General features: G+C 38.0%; 1 protein-coding gene and 1 non-coding gene across 2 annotated transcripts; one reads left to right on the top strand and one right to left on the bottom strand.

Annotated features, from left to right (window-relative positions):
• Positions 1 to 971: 971 nt before the first annotated feature.
• On the bottom strand, positions 972 to 20,194 carry RAB11A (RAB11A, member RAS oncogene family). Its single transcript, XM_034994181.1, has 5 exons — positions 20,030 to 20,194; positions 12,881 to 13,076; positions 12,451 to 12,644; positions 11,413 to 11,493; positions 972 to 2,767 (listed from the first exon to the last, which is right to left on the bottom strand). Exons 1-5 carry the CDS (start codon positions 20,067 to 20,069, stop codon positions 2,628 to 2,630), a joined length of 651 nt encoding a protein of 216 aa, XP_034850072.1. The 5' UTR covers positions 20,070 to 20,194; the 3' UTR covers positions 972 to 2,627.
• A 339-nt stretch (positions 20,195 to 20,533) lies between these two features.
• Positions 20,534 to 20,605, top strand: TRNAQ-CUG. Its single transcript has one exon. It is a non-coding gene; the product is annotated as a tRNA-Gln (tRNA).
• The last annotated feature ends 1,167 nt before the right edge of the window (positions 20,606 to 21,772 follow it).

Raw genomic sequence — 21,772 nt, 5'->3', positions numbered from 1 at the left:
AAATTATGACAACATTCAAACCATTGAGAGCATTTGTATTTTGTAAATACAAGTCACTGAAGACAAAATTAAAATACTCACTTTCCCACTGATACAATAAATAGGACAAGCTCTGATGGACAATCTAAACTCAGACGTCTAACTTTTCTGCAGAACCCTTCAGAACTTAAAAGACCGCTGGCCTAAGTCACCAGCTAGCACCCCTTCTTAGAATTAGAATTTAGCATACACAATGCAATGGCTAATGATAACTTACCCCTACTGAGTTGTAACTACTATTATTAAAGAAAAATCATAGATAGCACTTGAGACCAATGACATGTTTAAATCAAGTCAAGATGGCTAACTGGCTTTTCAGAATAGGTTAAAAAAAAATTCAAAGTTAAAATGACTGAAAAGCAGGGTCAAGCAGCAAAACACTTCTAAACTACCTTGAACCCTACATTGTCATATTTTAAAACTTAATGTTTCTTACTTGAGACAGTTTGTCTCCTGAGATACTATTCAGAATGAAGACACTGTTAAGATGCAATCAAAGACATTTTCTACTACTACTTTAAGGGTTCTTGGAATTCTCCCAAGATCCAACCATGCCACAGCAACATTAAGTCTATACTTGATAAAAATTCAAAGTTACTCATTTTCAATTCACCACCTAGAGTTTCCTTCTTTTAAATAATTTTGTGAAAGATTTACTACCAATTTCGAGTAAATGCCCCTTCCCGGGTCTGGTGACACTGTTATATATGAAAGTACAAAGATTACTTCCTTTAATGTTTTTGGTGATACTTTTTCCAAGAAAAGCATAACTGAAACGTATGTCTAAAATCAAAGGTGAATTCACACAATGATGCCTCCAATTTAGTGTTTACTCTGTAATGCAAGGACCTATGCTCTTACTCATCAGAATCAAATATTCCATGGCTGCATCCAAAGCACTCAAAGGAAAAATGTAATCTGACAACATAAAGAATAGTCCCCCTATAACTGTTTATTAGAATGTGAATATATTCCAAATCAATAACTAAAAAATAAAATAAAGATAAAAATAAATCAAGTTACAGAGCATGCATAAAATACAAAGTAGCGATTTACAAATAGATAATAGTATCTTCATAACCAACCAATACTCTAAAATAATAAATGGCTACAGAAGAAAACCAAAAGACTGACCACAGCAATGCCTTCCGTGTGCCCCACACGTCATGTGCCCCACACGTCATGAGCACCGCAAAAGACAGATTAACTATGAAACATAGTAATCTACGCAAGCCCAAACACATGTATTTTTGTACTTGGGGGATATTCCACCATCCTGAATAGTATCAATTCAGTTGACACAACTTTCAGAACACTGCAGAGTAAGTGCTTAATATTATCCACAACAAAGTAAAACTCAGTATTAGTGTGCACATTTCTAAATGGGAAACGAGTTGCTCCACTGATTTCAATAATGTAGTGGGGAAAAAGTAGTTCAGGTTTGTATAATGCCTAAATGCATTCTATTTAAACTCAAGGTACTACGTACTAGAATACATGCCTTTAAGTGGTACCACTTGAGCAGAAATTAACCTCTCACTATATTCCTTAGACATACTGAAACCAGATATTTAACTGGACTGTATTCCATAATATACTGCAAAACTCAAAAATCAGCATAGTTAAAATAATTATCCATGCCTGCTGATAGATACGGTGATAAAACTAGGTTGCATTTCATTTACTGGAAGGTTTTAAGACAAAATTAACACTTCACAATTTGATACTAACAGCATTAAACCAGTTATTGCCTGAGCAATAAAATGCCACATAATCTACTGCTGGGAAATTAGATGAGTTCAGTGATCTGGGCTGCCTGATCATTGCAACAGAGGCATCTCAGATGGAATTCCACCGGTCTCTCAAGTTCCCAGCCTGCCAGGCAGCATTGTTTAACATATGGCTCCATAACCACACTGCTATTGAAACCATAAACAGTCTTTTGTTTATTAAGATAATTCTTATTCAGAAAAAAGTGTCCCCCTCTCTAATCAACTCTGATGCTTACAAAAATTAAAAGACAAAATTTACTAAACTACTTAACCTTATTAAGGCATTTTAGAAACTGACTTCCAGAATAATGGAAAATTTTCAAGCTCTCAAAATCCTGCTATGTTTATAGGGCAATTCTTAGATTTGTGGAAATATACACTGCATTGAGAGAAGAGTGTATGAATCGTAAGCTGCTCATTATAAGCTGCTCTGTGGCAAAATGATAGCTTATTTCTTCTAAAGTCTTCTTAGTTTGATTTGATCAAGACCAATAGGTCTGAGCTTCAAGTGATCAAGTTCTAGTATGTCCTACAGTGACAGGCTTCCATGATGAAAAGTAAACAGTAACTGAGGAATCCAAACATTCAGTTTATTAAACTAAGGCTAGTGAAGCCATAGCATGAAAAAAAGCTGCAGTCATTCGGGGCAAGTGGATGATTTTATAAAGCTAAAATCAAAAGACTTAAGACATGGAAAAATTCGTAAGTATGAGGAAGTAATAAAACACAAAGTGACCACAAGAATTACAAATATATTTAAATCTCAGACCTGGGAAATGGACTATACACAGCCTTCTAGGGGAGAAGAGAAACGCCTTAAATGTTCTGACAGCACTGCACCTTTGGCTTGTTTTCAGTGGTTGGTGGAACATGAATAGGAACCACATTGTTGCTTGGAGACATGTCATTTTCACGTCTGTCTGACATTTGCTTCTGGGAAACAATGCGGTATATCTCTGGGGGGAAAAAAAAAACAGCAATACTCACTGTGAATAGACTCATTAGTAGTTGATATAGTAGTACACAGAAGTAGAAAATACATTTGCAGAAAAAGACTGCAAATAAACTTGGACAAAGAATGTATAAATGTAGGGGCGCCTGGGTGGCTCAGTCGTTAAGCGTCTGCCTTCAGCTCAGGTCATGATCCCAGGGTCCTGGGAGGGGGAGAAGCAGGCTGGGGGCTCCCCGCTCCACGGGAAGCCTGCTTCTCCCCCTCCCACTCTCCCTGCTTGTGTTCCCTCTCTTGCTGTGTCTCTGTCAAATGAACAAAATCTTTAAAAAAAAAAAAAAAGAATGTACAAATGTAAAGTTTTATTTTCAAATAGCCACTGAATAGAGTAATGGTAAGAAGAGAAAAAAAGGTTTTCCATTTCAGAGGGAAAGGTTCACCAGTTAAATAAATTGGTTTAAAGAGAGTACAGAGTTTATGGGATTAGATCTAAATTAAACCATGAGAAAAAATAAATAAAAATTAAACCGTGAGAGTATTTTCAGTCCACCCTTGTCAAAAAACCCAACATTGATACTGTACCACAGAAAAATAAAAAGAAATCTGCACTATGAGATACATTAGTATATTTCCTGGCTGTGTAGGGAAGAGCACAACTTCATAAATATTCCAAAATCCCAAAGGACTCTTGAAAAAGGAGGGAAAGAGAACGTTTATCAATGCCTCCTGAACTAAAGCTAAATTGTAATTAAATAATTATTAACCAGGAACTTAAGATTTTATGACACTCATCAAAACTAACTGTAAAAAACCAAAAAACAAAAACTGTTGTCTATCTCTTCCACTAAACATTGAACTCTGTAAAGACAAGCACTGTGTCTACCTTATTCAGTTCTTTTTCTCCAGCATATGGCTTATAGTAGGGGTGTGATAAGTAACTAGTTGGTCCAATAAATGTTATTAAATTCCTCTACACCAAGTATCTTTACTTAACTCATTTTATTTGGTCTTATATTTCACTGCCTAAAAAGGTTTCCCTCTGACTCAATTATAAACTCCTTACAAACAGAAAATGTATCTTATTTATCTTTATTCTCCCAGTTCTCCCTCAAAAAAAAAAAACAAAACCCTCAAAAGGTAAGAGAATTCTAAAAATGGGACTAATTGACATGATGTGTCTCCTGTTATGATGTACTATGAAAGACACACTGTATTCCTATGATGAATACCTATGTATTCCTGCCAAAAATGTTTAAAATGAATTTATCCTAAGAAAACAACTAGATAAATCCAAATTGAGGGACATTCTACAAAAAAACTAGCCAAGAGTCTACAAAAAATTTATTGTTATAAAAATATATTTAAAAGATGGAGGTAAATATTCTACAGCTGTAGTGTCCAATACAGTAGTGACATATTTAAATTAAATTTAAAATCCAATTCCTCAGTCCACTAGCCATATTTCAAGCATTCAATAACAACTTGTGCCCAACAGCTACTCTATTTAATAATACCCCAGATATAAAACAATTCTATCAATGTGTGACCTTTGGCTGAACTGACATTTAAAATGTAAAAACCAAATCTATAAAGAATTATTAGTACACTTGGGAGAAATAGGAATATGAACTGCACATTAGCTAATACCATATAAACATCAATTTCTTAAACATGATATATGGTATTGTGATTATACCGAATGCCTTGTACTTAGGAGCTAAAGTGCTTCAGTATTTACTTGTAAAGTGCCACAATGTCTACAATTTATTTTCTGAAGACTGAGCAAAAGGGAAAAAAAGTATATACACACATGTAGAAATAGGTCAAATGTCATAAAGTGATGATTCTATATGAAGGATATAACATTTCTATAATACTTGAAAATTTTAAAAATATAAAGTTATAGGGTAAAAAAAAAGAAAGCAGAATTCTATTTTCAAAATGCTCAAAGAACATGTCAACCAACTGCAATGTAGTAACATCATTTGGATTGGATTCTAATTTGAACTGTTAAAAAAAAATTGAGACAAAAAATTTTAATACTGTTTGGATAATAGATAAGAAATTACTGCCAATTTTTAGTAGTTTTGTTGTTTTGGGTTTATGCCCTAATCTTTTAGCTATACATCATGAAATGTTTACCAATGAAATGATGTAATATCTGGGATTTGTTTCAAAAAAATAAGGAAGGGAATAGGTGGAACAAAACACTGGTCATGAACTGATGGTTGCTGGTGGCTACACGGGAGTTCAGGATACTGTCCTACTTTTGGTATGCTGGAAACTTTACATTACAAAAAGTTAAAGAAAAAGAAATGTGTTAAATGAATACATTTTCTCCAAATTAAGAACTAATTTCCCTAAAGTTGAAAAACAGCAACCTGTAATCAATTGAATGTGTAAACTAGCAAGAACACTGACAGCTGTAATGTACATTTTCCTACTCTTTTTGGGGTGGGGGGTGGCTAAAATTTGTTTGAGGAGGCTGACAGTACTTCTCAAAGCTGAAGAAGTATCAAGGGAAAAACAAAAAAGCCTACTGACTGAATTTAAAAAAAAGGATATGTAGTCTACATTTAGATTCTTTTCACTGCAGAGATGGAATTGGGGAAGTGTGTCAAGGGTAAAGGAAAAGACACTCATTCAATCAGGCTAGTGGCTAAGGAATAAAGACAGTATCAACTTAATGTAAAACTCTACTATTCATTCTTTAATGTTCTCTCTAGTCCCAAACTGGATGGCTCTTCTTTAAGTACAAATGATTATATGTGACCCTCTACAAATTTTAACTTCTTTACAAGTTGAAGATTCAAGTTAGAGAAACCAAAACAAAAAGTATTTTGCAGGCTCTTACATGAAAAGCAAATACTGTAAGAGAAGAAAAGGCAGAGTTCTCAGAGAACAGAAAGTTAATTATTAAAGAGATCTCATTACAAAGCAAGAAATCTGAGCAGTTATTGTATAACTGGTCTGCAAGGACTGCACACTGTTTTGTAGAAATGGATTACTGTTACATTTGTTCCAGTCACCAAAAAGATATCCGCTAATGAAAATGCCAAAGCAATAAAGAAAATAGGAAAGTGTTCATCAAAAAAGTAAAAAAAATTTTCTTTCAAGTAGAATGAGCACTAAGAGGCTACTCAAGTAGTTTATTTAACATCTCCTGTGGCTGGGCATGTCACTAAAAAAAAAAAAAAACTTTGATAAGAAAATAAGAAGCAGGTACCTTCTAGCTGGTATCTGATTAGAGGTTATTTAAGTGGGGGAAGGGAAACAAGACTAGTAATGTGCTAAACCAGATGCAAATATTTTCTTCTTTCAAGGGCATGTTCTCCTTTAGAACCAAATGTATGTGATACAATTCCTGTACAGCCCCTTTTTAAGATGTCCAAAGGCTAGGCAAGGTTAAAAAGAAAAGGAACTCTGCTGTATCGTTCCTATGTTAGAATCTCTTATAAATCGAAATAGAAAGTTAAAATATTAATAGAAGATAGTTTTAAGGGGCGCCTGGGTGGCTCAGCTGTTAAGCGTCTGCCTTCAGCTCAGGTCATGATCTCAGAGTCCTGGGATCGAGCCCCACATCGGGCTCCCTGCTTGGTGGGAGGCCTGCTTCTCCCTCTCCCACTCCCCCTGCTTGTGTTGCCTTTCTCGCTGTGTCTCTCTCTGTCAAATAAATAAATCTTTAAAAAAAAAAAAAAAAAAAAAAAAAGAAGATAGTTTTAAATACAACCTAGTAAAGTTAAATTAAAAAGACATATGCCTATTTCTACTCTAATGAAAGTATGAAGCAAATTGCAAAGTACACTCTAAGGAAGTTAAATGCAATTGTTCCAAATTGGGGAACAAAAGAGCTAAAATTCTTTGGGCTCTCAAAAATTGTGAAAATAGCAAAAGCCTGAGTTATTCCACTACAGCCTAGGTCAGGATTTGTTAGGTCTTCTTCAAACCCACTGCTCACCATTAAGTTTCTTAAACATAAAAAAAAATGTTCTGATCTGATATACTGACACATACTTGAAAACACTGCCACATGCCAAGAACAAAAATAAAATACTACACCCAGGGGCAGCGCCTGGATGGCTCAGTTGGTTAAGGGTTAGACTCCTGATTTCATCAGCTCAGGTCTTGATCTCAGGGTCATGAGTCCAAGCCCCACAATGAGCTCTACGCTAGGCATGGAGCCTACATTAAAAAAAAAAAAAAAAATCCTACACCTAATTAAATGATTCTCACTACTCTAACCATAAAATTAACAATTCAGTCTTCATAACTAAGAAGATGACTTGGGCTTATTAATTATGTGGAGAAACCTTGCAGGTACCACTTTAACCGAGTGATCAGAGTTAGCATCATCAGTATACATCATCAGATACAACAAACCAGTATCACGACCTCCTGATGGGATACAGGAGATCACTTTTGTGGTATTCTTGCTGAAACTGCAATAATCTGAATGTAATTATGAGGAAACAGGAGACAAACCCAAACTGAGGGACACTACAAAATAAATGACCTGTACCCTTCAAAAGATGTCAATAAACGAAAGACTAAGGATCTGTTCCAGATTAAAGGAGATGAAAGAGATAGGAGAGCTGAATGCAATGTGTGATGTGATCTCAGAATTTCTTTTGCTAATAAGGACATAATTCAAACAACTGGCAAAATCTGCACAAGGTCTGTAGCTAAACACTGATATGGACTACAATCTAACTCTTGATTTTTGCTAACTGCACTATGGTTATGAAAGAGAACATCCTTGTTTTTAAGAAATATGCATTGAAAAGTACTTAGTTACAAGAGGCAACATGTCTGCCACTCTGAAATGGTGCAAGAAAAAAATTAGTATATAGCAAAAGGAAGAAAAAAGAATAAAGCAGATACGGTAAAATATCAACATTTGGGGATTATGGTGAATGGTATTTACAAATTCTTTGTACTATTATTGCAACTTTAACTCTGAAATGGTCAAAAACCAAAGTTAGAAGAAAAAATAATAAGAGTATGGAAAGTATAGATTAAAAACATCCCTTAACAAACTTGAGGATGAAAGAAAACAAAACTGCACAGCAATGCAAAGGCTGGGCAATCTCACAGACTCACTCAAATACTAGATAACTACCTCTAAAAAAATATCATCAGCAAAATTGTCATGGAGTTAGTATCAAATTCATGGATGTCAAAAATGCCACAGGTCTATTCTAAAACAAGCAACACAATTAACTTTGGAGTAATAATATAGATAAATTTTCTAACATAATTTTCCACCTTAAAAATGAAAGAACTTTTTTCTTCCAGCAACATCAAAATACAATGTAAATGCTCCCTTAATGCTGTTAACATTCAAGGTAGAATTAAACCTAATGAGATTACTGTTGTCTTTTCCGGGTTTTTTGTCCTCCCCATTTCTTTTTCCTTTAAAAAAAAAAAAAAAAAGATTTATTTATTTATTTTAGCGGGGGTGGGGCAGAGGGAAAGGGGGAGAGAAATCCAAGCAGACTCTGCACTGATCAGAGAGTCTGATGAGGTGTTAGATCCTACCACCCCAAGATCACGACTCAAGCAGAAACCAAGAGTTGGACACTCAACCAACTGTGCCACCCAGGTGCCTCACTCCTCCAAGTACTAATACTCCTACTGGTATAAAGAGAAGTTTAGAACAAACATCCCAGGACATGCAAAAGAACAGAGAGGTCTACTGCTATATGCAATGATTTCTAATCCCACAGAACAACATTGAGATTTATGGAGGAAGCTGAGAAAATAGTGAATATAGAAAAGAAAAATGGTAGTAAGTGAAGCTAGTCTTGTTTGCTCTTAAGCAACATTAATTAAGCAGTAACAAATGTTAAATCTAGAGTGAATTTTAAGAAAAATAGCCAAACCTTCATCTTTTAAGATTTTATTTGACAGAGAGAGAGAGCCAAAGAGCACAAGCAGGGGGCATGGCAGAGGGAGAGGAAGAAGCAGGCTCCCCACCGAGCAGGGAGCCTGATGTGGGGCTCGATCTCAGAACCCTGGGATCATGACCTGAGCCAAAGGCAGACGCTTAACTGACTGAGCCACCCAGGCACCCCTAAATGTTCTTTATCTTTAAGGACAAAACAGTTCAATTTGAAGTATATATCATACTTATTGATTAGTTAGCTCATGTTTGAGCAGATCATCAAGTTCAATGTTACAAAATGATACTTAAAATAGTTAACTGCAGATGGTCTCATCTTAACATCAGAATAGTCTAGAAACTGTGATCAGAATCGGCTACAATGCAGAGGAGATCTGATGGGACATAAAAAATATCTCCACAACAAGGACTGACTAAAAAACTTTTTCAAATGACGTTTTCAGAGGCCTTGAGAGACTCACAGACCCTCAAGATGACTTAGCTCACTCATTATTTAAGGCACTGTGACTCTGAGGACCAGGGAGGTTCAGTAACTAGTTACACAGGGAGTGGGAGCAAAGTGCTAGTAAAAACCTACAACTCCTAGGTCTAAATTTAGTACTCTACATATTGATTCAATAGAATCTGCACAAGTGATTGTAAGAAAAGAAGTAGGATTTGCAGATACACTGCAATATTTAATCAAATCTTGCTTGCAACAGTCTGTAATGAAACTTGACACAGAGAAGATTCTAAAGGAAAGCTACTGTGTTCCAAAGACTGATGCAACCTTAGCACCAGTTGTTAGTTACTATTTTTCTGATAACAGAAAAGAATTCTAATAAACTATTGTTTATTATACCAATTGTATGAGAATCACCAATATCTAGTTTATGTTTAATCAAGTTTTTTTTGTGCTTTAACTGCTATTTAGCTACTAATTCATCAAATGTCCACTCTGTACCAGGGATAGCTAAGGATTTTACACGTATGAACTCATGTACTCATTTTTGGAGTCTAGAGTAGATGTCTCAAATGACAGGCAATTCTTTTCTGTGGGTTATAGAGACAAAAACCTTTAAGTCATAACACAACAGTCAAGTCAAATCATATTACAATGTATTTATAAATAAAAGCCCTCTTCTCTCAAAACAAAAAAACAGAACTCCCTAGAACATATTTAAATTTTACAGATAAAGAATTTAAGGCCTAGAAAGGTTAAGTAATTTGCATAAGATTACAGAGCCAATGGAAAGTGAAGGAGCCAGGACTAAAACTAAAACCTAAGTCAGGCTTCCAAGTCCATGCTCTTAAATTCTAGGCTTTATTCCCTACCTATTTCCAGTATAAAATAAGACATTTAGAAGTTAAAATCTGTGAATCACTAAATTCTACACCTGAAACTAATATTACACTGTATGTTAACTAACTGGAATTAAATAAAAACTTGGAAAAATTAGAAATAAAAAAACTGGGGCATCTTTGTGCTCAGTTAAGAGTCTGACTGTTGTGGAGCCTGCTTAAGATTCTCTTTTTCCCTCTCCCTCTGCTCCCCCACCTTGGGCTCGCTCTCTACAAAAAAATAATTTAAAAATGTTTTAAAAATAAAAATTAGGGGCGCCTGGGTGGCTCAGCTGGTTGGGCGACTGCCTTCGGCTCAGGTCATGATCCTGGAGTCCCCGGATCGAGTCCCGCATCGGGCTCCCTGCTCGGCGGGGAGTCTGCTTCTCCCTCTCCCGCTCCCCCCCTCTTGTGCTCTCTCTCTCACTCTCTCTCTCAAATAAATAAATAAAATCTTTAAAAAAAATAATAAAAAAATAAAAAATAAAAAAAATAAAAATTAAAGTTAGAATCTGTTCACCTCTAATACAAGTGCTGTATACAAAGAATATGTTAAAATATTGTTACATTAAAATTGGAAACTCATTTAACCATTTCTCCATACAGACTTGTTAGAACACCACATTAGACTATGCTATATAGTAATCCTATAATCTATATTCAGAGTTCTTAAAAATAATATATAATTTTACAGTACTTTAAAACAACCTATCAAACTATTTACTAGAGGATTATGATTAAACTTGCTGGTAAGTTGGTCATTCTAATAAAGTCAGAGTAAAGGTCTGTCAACACAAATACAATGTCTTCTTGTAATTTGAAGCTGACCTGATCTGCACACCTACATTTTAAAACAGCATGAACTTTGTTCTTTTCCCACTACTTATTTAAACTTTGCCATATGCAATCACTTGTTGATTTTCTCCATAGGTGACACCATGCTTCTTCTACAATATATCACAGGAGAATTTTACTTTTTGTTTTTTCATTTAAATTTTTAAAAATATGTTTTTCCCTAGCTGCTTCTATAATATATCAGAACACAGCAAGTCTTTTCTTTACTGAAATTTCAAAGGGCATTTATGTCTTTCCATAGCCAGGATTTCAAAATTTATCTTATGAAAGTGCCTTTAAGCATTATTTTGTGCTTGTGACCACAAAGTATGGAATACCTGGACTGAAGTAATAATAGAAGTGAACAAAATATTTTCAAAGTACTTTTCCCAATATAAACCAGGTAAGTGAGAATGATTAAAGTTCAGCAAGCAAGGGTTGTTAACTAATTTTGTACTTTAAACAGCTCCTGCTACAACAGCTCTCAAATGACAGTGATTCTCACTGTGATGTATCGTTTAGTTCCCTAATTTGTTTAAATTACATTCCTAAAACTTCTAATTCCCACTAGTATAATCTAAAAATTCAAGTCTTACCTGTCAGAATTGTCTGAAAAGCAGCTTCTACATTTGTAGAGTCTAGAGCGGAAGTCTCAATGAATGACAAACCATTCTTTTCTGGGGGGGGGGGGGGGGAGATAAAAACTTCAGTCTAGTCAACAAGAGATGTAATACATTCAAGCCTTCAAAAGGAATATAAAAAACTTTCTAAAAATTAAGGCCTCCCCAACTTCTTGAGCAGTAAGGGCACCATTCTACTTACACTTTAGCAGATTAAAAAGAACAGTGAGAAATTTTCATTGGCTCCTTAATTAAAAAATACTTATTACATCTGTATACTACCAATGAATGGCAATGAACGACATTACTCAAAATGTAGTAAACTTATCAAATACTCAGTTATTTCCATCCATTACTGTCCTTCTCCCCCATCAACCCACAGAGTTAAGATATAAACATGGATAGGTAGGTGTTATTCACTTAGAATTCTATAACTGTATTTTTTGAAATAAAGCTTCTTGCCTGGAAAACTAAAAAACTATTATAAAAACCTTTATTCACAGCATAATAACTAGTACAGAGTCACAACTTTCATTAGCCAAGAATACACAATGCTGCCTTCTGGTAGGCTACCCCAACCAGAACAGAAGAGATAGGCAGATCCTCTACTAAAGCAAAAAAGTTCTAAATCCTAAGAAGCCGCATTCCCTGTGGGTTGTTGACACTCCCTGGGCCACTGCTTTTCAGACCCACAAAGAGCAGCCTTGGTAAAACACAGACTAATAGAGAAAGAGACAAGAAGCACAGAATAAACTGATAGATATCATCTACCCGCTTCCAGGGAAAGGATTATATTCAACTTTTAGCAGCAAAAACTACAGTGTTTTAATGATTCAAAGTTAAGCAAAAGAGAAAGTCACCACAAACTTTCAGAACAACAATCCTTGCTGAGCATTCATATTTACCTTTCTGAAACTACTGTAAGCGATTACAGTCATTGGAAAAGTATCAAAACTGCATGACATAACAGTAAGAAATACCGAATCACTGTAATATCATGAAATTCATACTAACCTGCAAAAGCTCTTGCTTCATCTGTAGGAACTGCCCTGAGATGACGCAAATCACTCTTATTGCCCACAAGCATGATAACAATGTTACTATCAGCGTGATCTCTCAGTTCTTTCAGCCATCGTTCTACATTTTCATATGTGAGATGTTTAGCAATGTCATAAACCAATAAGGCACCTACAGCTCCACGATAGTATCTGAAAACAGAAACAGGTATTTAACTATTAGAAAACAACCATAAGATGGAAGGGAACACCAGGAAGAACTAAATATATGGATTATGTATTTTTAAAAGCACATTTAAAAATACATTTCAAAATCCTAATACTGGAATTCTTACAAGGAAAAAAAAAGTACCTTTTCCAATACCAAAAATCAGCTAATTCAGTTGATGGCAGTCTATTTCTCAGAACTTAAAGACTATGAGACTTACGCTGATGTTATAGCTCGGTATCGCTCCTGCCCTGCCGTGTCCCATATCTGTGCCTTTATTGTTTTCCCATCAACCTGGATGCTTCTGGTTGCAAACTCTACTCCAATGGTGCTCTTACTTTCGAGATTAAACTCATTTCGAGTAAATCGAGATAAGAGATTACTCTTTCCAACACCAGAATCTCCAATAAGGACAACTGAAAAAAAGACAAAGCACTTAATGTCAGATGAACGAGGCAGACACGTTCAGAATTACCACCATGTTTTAAAGCAAAAAGGAGCATCTGATTTTTTAAAAGGGATGGGGGTAGGGGAGGGTGAAGAGCCCATGTTCTTAACCTGTTACCAACTGATAAAACCAATTTATTCTTTTTAAACTGTGTCTACCTACATAACAACTTCCACACATCACCTGCTTAGCACAAATACAGTATCCTGTCTTACACATGCAATTTTAACTACAGGTCCACTAGGCACTGATTAATTACCATCAATGCTATACCAACCTTACTACCATAGAAGGTAATAACATGAAAGATAAATCCTACACCAAATAAACAATTTGTTTTTTTGGGTTTTTTTTTAAAGATTTTATTTATTTATGTATTAGAGAGCGAGAGAGAGAAACAGCATGAGAGGGGAGGTCAGAGGGAGAAGCAGGCTCGCCGCTGAGCTGGGAGCCCGATGTGGGACTCGATCCCAGGACTCCAGGATCATGACCTGAGCCGAAGGCAGTCGCTTAACCAACTGAGCCATCCAGGCGCCCCAAATAAACAATTTGTGATTAAAGAGTATCATACATGAAAGTAATAAAGGATGTCAGTGAGTAGAAAGGAGAGAAAGAGTGAAAATGTTCTTCTTAGTTTCATCAAAGACTGGGTGTGACCTCAGGACTCACACCTTGGCAAAATGAAGCACATTTACCATATGAGGCATCAGGTTTATAAACTTTGCCACCCAGATCACAGAAACTAGAATGACCTTTTCATAGTTGCATTTATCAGATGGGCAGGAAGCTATAGAGACCCCTACAAAAACAGACACCCCAATTAAGTTTAACAGGGACCCCAGGAAGCTAATAATTCTTGACTTACTCTGAGTAAAGGCCAAAGCAAGGAGGGCACATACTTTCTCTTATGACTTAAGAATTTTTTAAAAACAAGTTTGGGGCGCCTGGGTGGCTCAGTTGGTTAAGCGACTGCCTTCGGCTCAGGTCATGATCCCAGGGTCCTGGGATCGAGTCCCACATCGGGCTCCCGGCTCAGCAGGAAGCCTGCTTCTCCCTCTCCCACTCCCCCTGCTTGTGTTCCTGCTCTCGCTGTCTCTGTCAAACAAATAAATAAAATCTTCAAAAAAAAAAGAAAAACAAGTTTGGTTTAGATGAATTTATTTCCTGTCATTACTATAGGAGGCAGTTTATTACTAACTAAATACATGAGGATTTTTTTTTTCACGCATGGCAATGTTATACTTAAGAATTTCATAAACATTGGGAAAATAGGCAGTTAACTTGTTCTAAAGCATTTCTATCTGAATTTAAAGAACAAATGAGTTCACAGGTTTAGAGAACATGAGCTGAAAAATTTTTATGAAGGAAAAATAGTGCTATCAGCATTTCAGGAAATATACTTATTTCTACTGTTGACTACTGTTTTTCTTACTAGCTAACTGATTTAGGCACCAGGACTAGAAAATCAAACATGTGAGAACAACACTAAGGAGTAAGACCATGCCTTATTAAAGAGACTGGGATTTGGTGGTTGGGGAGAGGGAGGTAAAAACTCTTAAGAGCTCACTGCACTCTGCTCAGAGGGCAAAGAGAGTCTATTATGCATTCCTTCCTTGCCACAAGAGCGGATATAAGCTGGCCTCTGGACAGTCTTGGATGGAGTACATTATCAAATGCATATCTTCCTGACTTCCTCTATTAGCTGATTCAGCAAGAAATCATCTAGGTGGCAGTAACTCCATGCAGCACAAACAGCAGTTATTTCTAGCTATATAGTCATTTAGAGATGTCAAAGGTATTGTGACAAACACAGATATTATAGCAAATGCTTTAACTTGGATACCAGAAAAGATGATAAGGTCATCAAAGTAACATACAAAAACAATGCACTTTCAGTTTGATAGGGTGGTTGGTTATGTTAGTTTCCAAGGAGCACATTTCTAGCGGTGAGGTCAAATCCCAGTTTCAGTGATAGTCTACCCTATTAATAGGATACACACACTGTTACCTCTTAGTGCAAGAGGCCTGATGTTCTGCTGAGGAAACCCTTTGAGAATCATTTCTAAACCCACACTAGCAATGAGGTATAAAAGCCTCACTTGAGGGGAGAAATAGGGAAGAAGGGAAAAACCAAAAAGTTAAAACATGTCTAGTTCATAGACACTCAGATATCAATCAGTAATTCAGGAGCCAGTCAGTTTAAAACCAAAAAGCAAGACATCTACAATGACAATGCCTCTGGAAAATTAAATAAGTAACACACTCAAAGAACATCTTCTCCCTCCCACAGAAACTCTACCACTTCCAAGTTTTGGTTTTTCCCTTTTACCTCCATGTTAACTAATGATTATGCTCATTATCTCCCCACCTCAGCATAAAGATAGCAAAGGCATTTTTCCCCTCCATGTAACCAATTAATTTTAACATTATAAAAAATAGCACCCTTATCTGAAAATAATTCAAGACTCATGAATGCTTTATACAGTATAAAATAATTATCTCAACTAGACATGGACAGAGTGGCCAGAATTAAAAGACTAACAACTTGTTAAAGGATTAGATCTTGAATGACACCAGAAGATACTGGTTCTGTAAGAATTGTGCTGCCAAGAAGATGCTGAGAAATGACACAATAAGGAAAGTTGGTTCTATTCAGTTACCAAATGAGAAATCAAACCAAGATGGGTTACATTTAAGGTCACTAAAAAAATAAACAAACCAGAATGGATTAAATTATCTAAGCAACATAAGAGAATTTACTGGCTATGACTGAAAATCAAGTAAACAACAACAACAACAAAAAGTTCATGGACTCAATTTCTAATTAAAATAGTATCTCTCATTAAGATGACAATATATAATTGATCTTTAAAAATGTGACAAACTATATGATCATATCCTATATTTCAAGAAAGGAATTTGCAGTGACTTTCCAGTGTTTTCCTTAACTAGTACCTTAGGTTAAAAGTACTTCCCACTTTAAACATTTTATAATTATATCCATCTATATAGTATACGGGGGGAGGGGGAGTATGTATAATATAAACATAAGTAACAGCATCTATATATCAAACATCTACAGTATTTCTAAAATAACCTAATGATATTTATTACCACTTGGTTAACCTCACCTGCTGAATTGTAACTACCATTCTAATACCTAATATTAAATTTGGTTCATTACATATCAAATATTAGGCTAAATGCCATAAAAGCAGAATATACATATAAATTATCCATTATTTAATAAGAAGTTCCACCTCTTCAACCACATTTAGTTTTATACACTCTCCTGCAAACTAATGTACTGGACTAAAATTTAATTCAACAAATCAATCACAGTACATCAGATCTAAAAGTTATCACCTGAAAGGATAACTGATAATTTTCACATTGATTTTTATAAATAAACTTGGGAGAGTCTTCAACTCTTTTCAGCTATATTCATAGTCCTACCTCACCAAAAGTCTTGAAAATAAAATGCATTCTGTAAATCAATAAGGCTTTTAGCCTGGACAAGTTTTTCCAGATTCAGCAGAATGTGAGTTGCTCAACCAAAAGTTGTGAAAGAAAAACTACCAAGATGCAAGACAGCAAAGTTCCTAAGGTCTTTTCCATTGACAATCAGCTGATGGTTAATTACTACTGACCTTCAGACAGATTGAAAAGAAAATGATGTAGACTATGTATCCAGATTATTTTCAAAAAATGTTGACTCTGAATTGGTGTCCACAACACCAATAGCAACTATGATTGATGCTTACTTCACTTATGTGTCCCACAGGGCCATAACCACATTGTATATACATAATTGTAGAATTAAATAAAGCGTTTAAATAAAAAGTCAAGTTTAGGGGCGCCTGGGTGGCTCAGTCGTTCAGAATCTGCCTTTGGCTCAGGTCATGATCCCAGGGTCCTGGGACGGAGCCCTGCATTGCATCGGGCTCCCTGCTCTGCGGGAAGCCCGCTTCTCCCTCTCCCACTCCCCCTGCTTGTGTTCCTGCTCGTGCTCTCACTCTCTCTCTGTTTCAAGTAAATAAATAAAATCTTAAAAAGAAATAAAATAAAATAAAAATAAATAAAAAGTCAAGTTTAAAAAAATAACCTCCCCACCCTGCAACCAAAAGTCTCCTGCTGAAATTAACTAAAGATTAATGTTCAAGAACAAATACATAATAACGTAGAGTAACTGTCCTGCTCTCTCCCCACATTACATTCCCATCTGGACCGCTCCATCCTGTACTAATCAAAATATCCCTTCATTTTGAACTGTTAAGAGTTACAAACTAACTTCCAATTCCCTCAAGTATTAAGTGTGCCTGGTAAGCAATCTTACAAGTAGAAAGGTCTACTTCAACTCGGTGAATAAACCTCTGTAGAATGAAACCACTTTAAAATTGTTGCTTTGCTTTAAAATATAATTGTATAAATAAGAAATTGGCTAAACAATCAGCACTAAAGTTAAAAAAAAAAAGTGACTCATATCCTGTTAGAGCTTTTAAAAAGTGGAAATTCTTCTCAGCAGAATTTTTTAAACACCCTATCTTAAACAGCAAAATGTACAACAAAATGAAACCATAACACATGGAAACATAAAATACTTTAAAAGTTCCTACTTTTAAGTTTCTTTCATAATACTTAAATGCTCTTATAAAGATTAAAGGCTCAAAAAGCTGACAAGAACCACAATAACTTTCTTCATATTATTATCACTTACTCAATCCTCAAAACGAGTCTCATTTAATTCTGGTTAAGAGTTCTGAGAGATAGGTATTATTTCCCTTTTATAGACAAGGAATTGGGAGGCTCAGAGGTCACAAAGCAAGTTTAAGACCTTGAGTCACAATTTGAATCCAGGCCTGTGTGATTCCAAAGCCCTGTGCTCTCAATCATTGTTAGCAGGATGTCTAATCCCAAAGTTAAAATCCCTTAAACCAATCCAGGATACTTAATATTCTTAGTGAAAAAAATAAATCGTTTCTATAAACAGTCAAGCTCCAAACCAAACAGGAGAAATACTCTTCAGTTGTTAGTCTATCTTGTTCTAAATTAATCACTTCAAAGGTAGCTAGCTGCCTACTGCCTTGTACTTTATTTTAAAAAATAAATCTTTTAATGACTAAACACTAATCTCTAGGGTCTCGCCTAAGTAATTTCACATGACCTCAGATGCCTTCAGCAAACAGTATGCTAACGAACCCACATCTCCTTTTTGTATTTATAAAATGCATTAAGTACTCTTCTCTGTAAATCATTTTCTACTATAGGGGAGTGAGGGTGAACACCGAATGTACTCACCCTATGTAACAAAATATTCTGGCCAAGAGGAGTGAGGTGATAAGATTTGCAAAGTATTGGTAAAGCCATGTTTCCTGCTTCCTTTAGTCAATCATTCTTAGCACCCAATGACAAGGTCAGAAACAATTACCATGCTTAACACTCTTTTTAAACTCCACCCTCCACTGTAAAGCTTTAATAGCAATGGCTTCTTCCTCCCTGGTAATGATCTTTGTTCAGCATACTACTGATGGCTGCCCTAATTCAGGAGCTGAGAAAGAGCATCTGAGTAAGAGCCATTCACTTAACAACAAAAAAGCATTGACCGTACTCTTTCCCATTGAAAACTGTACCCCTTATTTTTGTTGATTAAAAAAACCAACAACTATTGGGATTCTCTCCCGACTAACCAATAGGCAATTCTTTCTGTCCATTCCCCACCGTCCAATATGTTTTGTCCAAGGGCACTACATGTTTCCCTATCTCATAATAATATTAAATTTCACCAAAGAGCACACAACTTCCCCCTAGCCCCCACCTTTTGGGAAAGGTATGTGGCTAACTATAGGACTCTTCCCTTCCTGTTCTAAAAACACTAAAAGGCTGGATCCTCCCACTGTTGCAGCAGGAAGCAACCAGTCCTTAGTGATAAAGCAGGCTAGTATTTGTGCAGCGCACAACCTTTCCTGCTCAGGAACTGGGCCTTCAGGTCTGGCAAGGATAACAGCCACCACCCATCCGCAACCTCTTGTCGCTAGCAGTCTAGAGTTATCCCGGCTGGCTGTCGCTCGGTAGGGAGGGTAGGAGGAAAAAAGCCTAGATTAGAAGTCACAACAGTCTGCCGGGTCACTGCGACAAGTGCGCGCGTGGGTGATGGACAATCCCTCTTGCCTTACCCCCCGCCCTCGGGGTCGCACAGGAGACATGGGAGAGCTCTAAATTATTTGGGGAGGAAAGACAGGGAAAGAGCTACCAATCCCGGGGGCAGTGCGAGGAGGTTACTGACCACGAGACCTGTGGGGCGGTGGGGTGGGGACCCCCGGCCCGCTCAGATTTTAACCAGGGCCTGGCCCGGGGAACGGAAGACGGCTCGAGAGGCGTCCGTCCGAGGGGAGGGGCCGTGAGGAAACGCAGAGGAGAGGCTCGCTCGAGGGGAAAAGGGGGGCAGATAAGAAAAAGACCTGTAGTGGGAGTCTGCGCCGAAGGAAAGGTGAGCGAGGGGAAGGGCCGGTCAGAGGGGCTCTGGTAGGGGGCGAGCCAAGAAGGGTGTATACTGAGGGGGAGGGGCGCCAAACCCGAAAAGATAGATGGTGGGAGGGGCGGCCCCTTTCAAGGGGCCATCGAACCCGGGAAGCGAAGACGATTTGGGAGAAAGCAGCCGCCTTGAGAAGGACGCAGGGTGAGGGGCGCTGAGGATAGCGAAGGCCTATGGGGAGGTCGCTAAGAGCCCGGCGTGTGGGAAGGACTCCCCAACTGAGGGGAGAAGGACTGAGCTGGGAGACCGCAGGACAGATCGCCCAGAGAGGAAAGGGCCGAGGAAGGCCGACTTCAGTGCAGGGGCAGCCCGCACGCGGGTCCCCCGGGAGTGTCCCGGGCCCCCGAACCGGGACTCGGTGAGGAAAGTGGGAGAGCCCACGGCCTCACCTTTGAAGAGATAGTCATACTCGTCGTCGCGGGTGCCCATTGCGCGGCCGAGGAGCGAAGGGGCGGGAGCAGCAGTGGTATCGGTGGGACCAGGGGGCGTCGCTGCAGGGGTAACCCGAGAGCCGAGCTTCAGCTGCCCGACCGGGTAAAGAACCCCTCCCTGCTCCCACGACACTTCCGGCAAGCCCCAGCCCCCAAGGGGAAGTACTTCCGGGAGGCGGTGCTCCGCCCCTGAGCCTGGGGAGGGCGGTGCGCGGGAGCGCCGCGTCCGTCTTCAAATTCCGCCCCCCTCCAAGAAGCTCAGGGGGGACACTGAGCTCGGGACTCCAGGCTCCTAGCCGCCGTTTGCCACCCTCTCAATGGCCTCTCCCTCATTCCTCGCGCCGACGTGCGGGTAGCGGGATGCTGGGAAGCGCGTCAGTCCCGCCTGTGAGTGGTAGGTTTGTGGATGGGGGCGGGGTTCTCTAAGAATTAGAGAGCCGAAGGCGGCTGTGCCCTTGTGGCGGTTCCATGGTGTAATGGTTAGCACTCTGGACTCTGAATCCAGCGATCCGAGTTCAAATCTCGGTGGAACCTGCACTCTCTCGTTTTTCCTCAACAGATTTTTAATTCATTTACTCATTCACTAAGTTATTGTAGTACAACTACGGTATATATGGCCTTGAACGAAGTGGGGACCGAATTTCTCAAAACATAGTCTTTGCCTACGAAGACCCTTCGGTTCTGTAGTCACTGTCACCTGGGTGTCTCCTAAGAGACTCTGCACTTCGCCCCTTTTTTTTTTAACCTGGGCCTCTGCCTCAACGCTAGCGTCAAAAGCTTCGATGTAACTTGATTCCTTTTGCTAGAATTTTCAACCTCCAAATTCATTCAAGGGCAGGCGCTTTTCGCTCCTTTTCTTTGGAAATCTCTCAAACTATCTCCAGATGTCATTCAGAGAACTTCGCCCACCCTCCTCATCAAGATTCATCAAGAACTTCTTGAGCCTTATTTGTCATCCTCTAAACTAAACCCGTTTACATAATTATTTCATTTAACAAGCAGAGCAAAGAATGGCAATTTTCATTTTAGCGGAACTGTGGATACTAAGACAAAAGTGACTTGCCAAAGATCACACAGCAGGGCCTCCCTGTATTTGAAAAGAGTTCTATTATTACAAAATGTTTTTACCATTTGCTGCCATACCCCCTACCACCCATATGCAAACCCTCAGTTTAGACTTTTGGGCAAGGGTGCCTCTGGTGAGCAGGATAATGACTCCCTGAAGATGTCCACTTCCCAATCCCTGGGAACTGTGAATATGTTAAATTAAGTGGCAAAGAGGAATTAAGGTTACAGATGGAATTAAAGTTTTAAATCATCTGACTGTAAAATAGGGAGATAACCTAGATTCTCCAGGTGAGCCTAATTTGTCACAGGGATCCTTAAACGTGGAAACCAGAGGCAGTGATGTGATGTGAGAAGAGCTCCACTTAGCCCTTATGGCTTTGAAGATGGAGGAAGGGGGCCAGGAGCCTAGAAATGCAGAGGCTTCTAGAAGACAAGAAAAGGCAAGGAAATGGATTCTTCCCTATGGCCCCCAGAAGGAATACAGCCCTGCAGACATCTTGATTTTAGCCCCGTGAGACCACCATGCAGAATTCTGACCTAGAGAACTATAAACTAATACATTTGTGTTTTAAGTCACCAAGTTTGTGGTAATTTGTTAAAACCGCAATAGGAAACTAATAGTGCCATTTTCAG

Source organism: Mirounga leonina, unplaced genomic scaffold, assembly GCF_011800145.1.
Source record: "Mirounga leonina isolate KUSES-001 unplaced genomic scaffold, KU_Mleo_1.0 Mir_91, whole genome shotgun sequence".
In the NCBI taxonomy this organism is placed as follows: Eukaryota; Metazoa; Chordata; class Mammalia; order Carnivora; family Phocidae; genus Mirounga; species Mirounga leonina.
This window is presented reverse-complemented; position numbering and strand designations above follow the sequence as displayed.